Source organism: Cynara cardunculus (assembly GCF_001531365.2).
Source record: "Cynara cardunculus var. scolymus isolate 2C chromosome LG 5, CcrdV1, whole genome shotgun sequence".
Classification (NCBI taxonomy): Eukaryota; Viridiplantae; Streptophyta; class Magnoliopsida; order Asterales; family Asteraceae; genus Cynara; species Cynara cardunculus.
Window position 1 is genome coordinate 18,994,920 of NC_037532.1, and position 9,004 is coordinate 19,003,923.

At 33.9% G+C, this 9,004-nt stretch overlaps 1 protein-coding gene across 1 annotated transcript; it reads right to left on the minus strand.

Annotated features, from left to right (window-relative positions):
* Window positions 1-1,406: 1,406 nt before the first annotated feature.
* LOC112513340 (probable 1-deoxy-D-xylulose-5-phosphate synthase 2, chloroplastic) lies at window positions 1,407-7,609 on the minus strand. Its single transcript, XM_025119573.1, has 10 exons — window positions 7,515-7,609; window positions 7,103-7,267; window positions 6,468-6,632; window positions 6,231-6,381; window positions 5,219-5,490; window positions 4,605-4,878; window positions 3,884-4,191; window positions 3,182-3,463; window positions 2,403-2,687; window positions 1,407-1,749 (listed from the first exon to the last, which is right to left on the minus strand). Exons 1-10 carry the CDS (start codon window positions 7,602-7,604, stop codon window positions 1,594-1,596), a joined length of 2,148 nt encoding a protein of 715 aa, XP_024975341.1. The 5' UTR covers window positions 7,605-7,609; the 3' UTR covers window positions 1,407-1,593.
* Between the last annotated feature and the right edge of the window lie 1,395 nt (window positions 7,610-9,004).

Consider the following 9,004-nt stretch of genomic DNA (forward strand, 5'->3'; position numbering starts at 1 on the left):
GACAAACTATTGAGAAATCAACCTAAGTAATAAATCGGGCATAGTAACTAGGGTTGTCCAGATTAGTGATCCGGCCAAGTTTTGACCGGGTTGAATTTTGACTTATCATTTTGATTGATCTATTTACAAGAAATAGGAATTTTGAAAAATATAATTTTGAACTAACAAAATTTCATTGACTACGGTCTATTCTATATGGAATTGTCTTGTGAAATGTTTTGATGGGAAAAAAAGGGTGGCATATCAAGGAAAGGTGTACCATGGGATAACGGTGGCATATCTAGGAGAGGTGTACCATGGGATAAGGGTGGCATATCTAGGAGAGGTGTACCATGGGATAAGGGTGGCATATCAAGGAGAGGTGTACATTTGGAAATAAGGGTGGCATTTGTATGTGTGTTATGTAATATAATTATATCCTTTAAGATTATTGTGGTCTGAAATCTTTATTTCTTTGTGACTTAAAGGTTTAGGATCAGGGTTCTTATTGGGAATCATAGTTTGGATGTTATTGGGGAAGAGATAACAAGTTTGATCTGAAACTTTGAATAAACCTTATTTGATTTGAAAGGTTTAAAAGTGGCATTATGATAATCTGGTTAGTGCAAACCTGTTTGGATTTGGAGTTTTGTTTGCAAGCAGAAAATTTGGCTTGAAAAGTGAAAGGTATTGATATCATGTTCCTACTTGTTCATATATTGGTTATATATATGAAGAACTAATTTAAATAAAAATTTTGGTGATTATCACCCTGCAATAACATAAATAGGGTAACTCACTAGACCCTTCGGTCTAAYCCTCGTTTTGTGATTTTAAACATGTATTGCAGGAAGTGCAGAAGGTAAGGGAAAAGGGAAAATGTGATAAATTCCCTATGTGTTTATCTGCATGAAGAATGGCTGATGATATGTATAGTTTTGATAGATGAAACCGGATTAGTGCAAGAATTGTATTTTGAATTTTTGGACCATGTATTCTGTACTGGTAGTTTCTTGTACTAAGGGACCAATATGGTGTATAAACATGTATTTCTTGTGTATGAAGTATGTGTTACATTCAATGTGTGGTATGGGGTGTTACAACAGCCCCTATATAGATATATATATATATATATATATATATATGTATGTATATATATGGGTTAGGTTCACGAAAGACAAGACTGTTTTAGTGAGACAATTGAGACACGATTTTTACACTTGAAACTTCACAACAAAAATGTTGTGAATGTAAAAAAAACTGAATCTTCACAGCAAAAACACTGTGAACTGTGAAGTTTCAAGAGTAAAAATTGTGTGTCACAAAAACAGCCTTGTCTTACATGATCTCAAGTCATATATGTATTTACATATACATATATGTGTGTGTATGTATTTGCATATATATAACAGCAGATACTAGGCGGAAGTCGTCCTTGTCTGATTCAACTTCAAGCAACCACACCACATTTGTTAACTATCAAAAGGGAAGGATCATGTTTTGCTCTTCTCCTATAACTATATAACTGACTTGTACTGAAGTGCTTCTTTCGGTTTCTTTAAGAGCGATAAAAGTGTTGAACATATATGTCTTAAAGAAAGACCAACTTGCCTCCTATATAATTGATTTGTACTGAAGTGCTTCTTTCGGTTTCCCTAAGAGCGATAAAAGTGTTGAACAAATATGTCTTGAAGAAAGACCAGCTTCTTCAAGCTGGTCTTGTGGTGCTCCATGATCGATGTATCTATCCGGAAGAGTCATCGCTCTTAGCTGCACAAGATAATCATAATCCCCATAGACCAAATTAGTTTAAACTACGTAAATCATGGTTGGAAGCTCAATGAGTGTGCTTAGGCGTTATACACCAAAATCGGTTTTATAGGACATCAAATATGTTTAATGTCATAATAGACTTATTTAATTACATAACTTAAATTAATATAGTCCGACAATTATATGTTCTATGTAAATATGTTAGTCATTTTGACATCTTAAAAGCATCCATAATAGGTTACTTTTTCAAATAAAATGGGACCCAAAACTTATTTGGCAAACCAATATCACTTTTTCAAGGCTTGTGTACAAACAATAAAAAAGACCTTCTTAAAAAGCTTGTACTATGGATGCTTTAATGATTTTTATGACAGTTTTGAAATAAAATTGTGACGTTAGTTTTTTATGTAACTTGATTTAACTGTTTTTACAAAAACAATGTATCCATTGGACACTTTTTAAAATTCTCATATAAGAAAAGTTAATATAATATTTTATTTCAAATGTGTTTTTGTTAAATGGCATATCAACTAAGTGTAACACTTTTAAATAGGTTGTACAATTGTTTAATCATATAAGCATAACTTATGTAGATTAGTCTATTATGACATATTTGATAACATATAAAGCCGATTTTGTTATAATGTTACCTTGAGTTTTCCGTCTAGAATACCATTCAAGCTCAGAAAATGAGCAACATGCGATCCAAATCCACCAATCGAACCTTCCTCTACCGTAAGCAAGACTTCATGCTCGTTCGCCAATCTTTTGATTAATTCGGCATCCAATGGCTTGCAAAATCTGGCATCCGCTACTGTGGCGGATATGTTATGAGCTTGAAGCAAGCCCGCAGCACCTAGACATTCTTGAATTATCGAACCATATCCCAAAATCGCTACTCTACTTCCTTCCAGGAGTATTCTTCCCTTACCAATCTGTTCAAAGTTCAAAGACCATCAACCCTTTATGTTGATAGATGTCATTGTAACAAAATAGAGTTTACAGGACACCAAACGTGTACTTAAGTATGTATGAATAAACATACTACAATAAGTTTGTATACGACATTTTTGGACATTTTAACAAGTATTTTAAAACATTTTTGAAATAAAGTGTTTTATTAGCTTTTTCTACGGGACACATTGAGAAGTGTCTTGTAGGTACTTCTTTTTATAAAACATTTGTTTTTATAAGACAAGTTTTCAAATCAAATCATATAAGAAACTTAGTAAGATGTTTTTATATCAAAATTGTCCTACAAACTTGTTAAAACGTCAAAAAACACCTTATAAAATTAAGTTTTATAAAGCAGTCTATTGGAATATATGGATATTTTTTGGGCCAATAAACCTGATGTTGTTGTTGTTGTGTGTGTGTATATATATATATATTTTGTAGTAGACTAGTAGTAGTTTGTGATAGATTTAACCTCCATGGGAACTCCTTTGTTGTTAGGAGGAAGAAGAACTCCAACTCCATTGCCTCTTGGGAATCTGAAGCAGCTAGGCCTGTCATCAATGGCGGCAGCAGTAGCAACCATGTGTATGAGCTCGGCTTCATCAGATGGCGCCATCACCACCATGTTTGGCAAGCATGCCATGTACGCGATGTCAAAAGCTCCACAGTGTGTCGGTCCATCCGCCCCAACCAAACCAGCTCGATCCATTGCAAACCGAACGGGTAGTTTCTGAAGATCAACATCATGCACCACCTGGATATATACATCATCCAAATTCCAAACTACTTGTTACTTATCACTTTACTTTTGTAAAAGATGCTACAACAAAATCGGGTTTAGAGGACGTCTAAAATAATGTCAAAATAGACTCTTTTATAAGACTTAAATTTATAGGTCTAAAACAATTTTTTTATATGATATTATTTGAAAAAGTTTCCTATGGAAAGATGCTTTCATATGACACTTCTAAAAAATATGCTATAAGTGTCCTAAAAACATGATAAGAAGCCCAAAAACGTCCTATAAACTTACACAGAATGCATATATAATTGTTTGGTCTTTGTAAACTTGAGTCGTATAAATCAGTCTATTATAAGATTTAGATATTTTTGTCATCTTATAAACCCAATTTGTTAAAGTGATATGAAGTAAAAGGGTGAATCGAGAGCTGACTTGATCATAGCCTCGCTGTAAAAACGAGGAATAGATAGCACAGAATGGCTTCAGACCTTCGACTGCTAAACCTGCTGCAAAAGTGACGGCATGTTGTTCGGCGATACCCACATCAAAACAGCGATCTGGGAACTTTTTCTGGAAGTAATTGAGGCCAGTCCCCCCTCCCATGGCTGCGTGTATGGCGACAACCTTGTTGTCCACTTCCGCTTCTTTTATAAGGGCTTCTGCAAAGTATTGAGTATACGAAAGTGTCGGAGATTTTGTCTTGAACTGTTTTCCCGTTTCAACGTCAAACTTCACAACCCCTGAAACAAGAAGAAACTTTCAGGGATGTCCTTGATCAAAAAATGTCTTAATAGACGGTTTTATAAGAATCGAACAATTGTGTATCCTATGTAAAAGTGTTTTAATAAATTTATATGACGTTTTTGGACAACTTAACATGTTTTTTAGCACATTCTTAAAATAAGGTGTCCAATACAAACACAGGACACTTGTTTTTATTAAATATTTTTTTTCAAATAATGTCATAAAAGTTATGTTTCAAAGTTGTCCTAACAAACTTGATACAAAAACATCTTATAAACTTATTGTAACACTTTTTATATAGGACGTACAAGTGTTTGGTCCTACAAAATTAAGTCCTATAAAACAGTCTAAAATAATACTTAGACATTTTTGGCATTCTATAAACCAGATTTTGTTGTGGCGTGCTTACCGTGCATTCTGTCGGCAGCCGCTTCAGCAGGAGGGTAACCTTTCCCTTTCTCTGTTACAATATGAATCAGAACAGGGCCTGGTGCTGGCATCGATTTCACTTTCTCAAAAATGGTGACTAAATCTTCGATGTTGTGTCCATCCACCGGACCGATGTAGTATAGACCAAGCTCCTCAAACAAAGTCGATCCACTGGCGCTAATCATACCCCTCGCATACTCGTCCACTTTTGCTGCAACTTCATGTGCTTGAGGCCCAATTTGCTTTGTAAAACTCTATATACATACAAAAGACCGAAGAGACTAATCAGAGAATGAAAAGTTAGATTTACAAACACATACATAATATGCCCATTGTATATGATCATATAGTTGTATGTGAATAAGGCTCCTTGTACTACTTATCCTCAAACACCATTGCATATTCACATATGAATATATACACATAACAAGCCCTAAGAAAGTAATGAAAGAAAGGAAAAAAGATTTGTGAAAACATAATATGCCCATTTTAGGATCACATAGTGATTCCTGTTTGTTGTATGTAGAATCCCCCACAATTGCATATTCACATATGAATATATGCATACAAAATGAATAACCGAATATGATTTACCTTGGCAGCTTCACGAAGCTTACGGAATTTGGGACTTGCTTGCAGCTTTGCTAAACTGCTACTCAGAGCTCCAACGGGAGTTGCTGGTCCATCGAGAGTAGCCGTGGGTAGAGAAACCTGTTTGTTATCATTCAACACGACAATGAGATTCGAATCAAGAAACCCGGCATTATTCATGGCCTCATATGCTTGTCCAGCAGTCATTGCTCCATCTCCAATCACAGATATCACATTGTTGTTCTTCCCTAATAGATCTCTTCCAACAGCCATACCTAAATAAGGAACAAACAAAGTCACTACAAGAATCACCAATAAAATGATCATTTTGCACTTTACAGGATGTAAAAATTGTCAAATTCTTGTAATAGACTGTTTTACAGAACTTAAGTTTATAATACCAAGCAATTAGACATCTAGTATAAAAATGTTATAATAAGTTTAGTTAACAAACTCTTTTAGGACACTTTTTAAATGAAACCTCATAAATTGATATTTTTGAACGACATTATTTATAAAGGTGTCCTATAAATGACACTTTTTCAAACCGTCCTATAAAAAAACTAATGCAACACTTTTATTTTAAAGAAAAATTTATTAAAATAGTCATTTTTCAGGATCGTTATCACCTTCTAGCCATTTTTTTTTCTAAGTTTACCAAAATAGACATAGGTCCGCAAAACCCTCCGCAAAAATAATTACATTTCTCACCCAGGTCCGAAAAAAAAATTCATTTCTCACCCAATTCTGCAAAAAGAATATAAAATCGCGGAACTAGGGCTATTTTGATAAACCAGGTAAAGAAATGGCTAAGAAGTGAAACCAAGCGGTAAAAATGACTATTTTAATTAATTTCTCTATTTTAAAGATTTACTAAAAAAACTCGTTGAGACACCAAAAAAAAACGTTCTATAAACTTATTGTAACACTTTCAAATAGGATCTAAAATTATAGAAGAGTCTACCAGTATATTTAAACATTTTTTTACGAGAAGTGGGAATTTAGCCATATATACCAAGGCCAGCGGAGATGCTGGTAGAACTATGGCCTGCACCAAAAGCATCATAAACACTCTCATCTCTTTTAGGAAAGCCCGCAAGACCAGAAGTTTTCCTTATGGTGTTCATCTTAGACCTTCTTCCAGTAAGAATCTTATGTGGGTATGCCTGTAGATTTTTTGCAGCACAGTAACAGACTGTTAATTTTCTTTACAAGTACAAAATAAAATTAAAAAGTTATCAACAAATTTCACCTGGTGGCCAACATCCCATATGATTCTGTCGTCTGGGGTGTTGAAAACATGGTGTAAAGCCACAGCCAACTCAACCACTCCTAAACTTGCACTTAAATGCCCACCTGTTTTTGCTACTGTGTATACTATATCCACTCTTAGCTCTGCTGCTAGCTGTTCAAGATCCTGCAATAATGGAAGGAACCATCAAATATGCACAGTGTACAAGTCAGAGAAGCACCAACTCACCACCACAATATTAGAATGCTTTATAGACTTTAGTTCACAGTCCAAGTTAACAAGTGTAAGTCGCACATAAGCCATTTCAATGTATTAACAAGTTTTTTAGACAAATCTTTACTAATTTGTTTATGTGCATTATTTAAAAAAGTGTCCTATAAAAACAAATGTCCCGGAGAAAAGCTAATAAAACAATTGATATCAAATGTTTTATAAAAACGTGGTAAGACTCCAATAACGTGTTGTAATTTATTGTAGCAGTTTTATACAAGACAAACAAGTGCTTGATGCTATAAACTTATGTCCCGTAAAATAGTCTATTAGAACATTTAGACATATTTGGCGGTCTATAGATCCGATTTCTTCGTTGTAGTCGAAGCAACAACTGATTGCAGAAATTCAATTTTTTTTCAAACCTGTTTCGAAAGGTTCTTCATGTGAACCGGATAATTGATGGTATCCAGCAACGGTGTCCCTGGTTTTTCGCCGGAAAAATCAATCTTCCACCGGTTTTTCTCTTTCTTGATCGCCATCTGCCCTTCTTCGGCATCTGGACCACTTGCAGAAGCTTTTAACTGGAACTGTAAAAACCATCCATCAACGATATAAGTGAAAGATTTCTATTTTTAGCAAGTTTCTTGCCGAATTCATCTATTTGCCATTACTTTTCTGCGATCTTGTGAAGAGTAAAGTTAGGCATTTGAGCTATGAACAAAGCATCATTCAAACAACCATTTGCAAACCAGAAAGAAATCATGAGTTCTTGCATAAGAATTCCTTAAAAGGGATGGAAGTGAAAATGAAAAGGATGAAAGAAGAAGAAATGACCTTTTTTCTTGAAAAATGGCAGTGTCTTGGAGCTGTGAGGCATGAAGATGGAGAGAGTTGCAGTTTCATGATAGACCCTGGAACAGCCATGGCTGATCAAGAGAGAGAGAGAGAGAGAGAGAGAGAGAGAGAGAAGAGAGAGCTACAGGGAGAGAGTTTTAACAGAGGACAAAATTTACAATCAAGCTTGGTTGGGTGGAGAAATGAATGTAGCATATAATATGCTACCTCTCTTTCATAAAGTTGTAAATATTTTATTGATGTGATTAAAAAACCACCAACTTATTACTTAATATTTGTTATTTTGGCACATATATACAAAATTTCTATGGTTTTTTAAATGGGATGGGACGGTCGCAAAATCAAGCCTCAAGTTTTAGGAGTCACGGTTTTTTTTCAAGTTATGGTTTGTGGGGCTGGGTTCAGTAAGAACTAGAATTGCCCTTACCATAAGACTCTGAGAACTCATCCGTGGCCGTCGATAGAGTTTTCGCACGTTTCATCCAACAACGTAGATCACATGTCCTACTTCTAGGGAGGAGGGAAGAAATTTGCATCCGGGCGTATTAACATACTTTAACATCATAATTTACATGTTAAGAGAATTGAAGTATGTTAATATGGTACGGTGTGTTAAGATTTTCATTTTTAGGTATGTTAAAGTTATCATATTAAGGTGTGTTTAGGTTTGATCAACTTCTTGGCAGACAATTAAGATATATTACAATTTCTATGTTAACTTTAAGGTATTTCAAAGATGTTAAGATTTCTATGTTAACTCTAAGGTATTTCTGTGTATTTGTACGTCTTGTTCTTGAAGTTTGGTTTTATTATGGTTTGAGACCATGTTTTTTAGGATTGTCCAATCAAACTCACAAACTCGTCCAAGGGTTTTGAAGGGGTCTTGCAATAAAAAAAAAGAGTTTTACGTGATATATATATATAGAGAGAGAGAGACGTGGTTTAATTTGCAAACACATCTCCACCCTCCAACAAAATGTAAATCCGCCTTTGGGTTCGAACTTTTTGATTGATCAATTATTGAAAATGAATGAGTTATTTATGTTAAGGAAAAAAAACAATTATTACAGGCTATCTAAATTAAAGTTGAAAAAGGTAAAATAGTTAAAAGATATTTTTGAATATTTATTTTCATTTTTGGTTTAATTTTCATTTTAGGTAATAATTAATCGTTTCCAATATTTTTTGTAACAATTTAAATGTTTATCTTTTATTCATATTTTTTGTTTCGGTTTCATATTTCGTGTTTGTTTCCATTTTTTCTGGTTTCATATTTTCGTATTTCATGGTTTTTTAAATGAAAATTGATGATTTTACTGTTCATTATTTCACTAATGAAAAAACTCATAATTTTATAGTGAAATATGTCATAGTTTTATGATTTAATAATTTCATGGTTTTTAGAATGGAAAAGATTATAGATAAAATGGAAAAAGGTTGTAAATAAAATCTATTACTAATTACTTTTA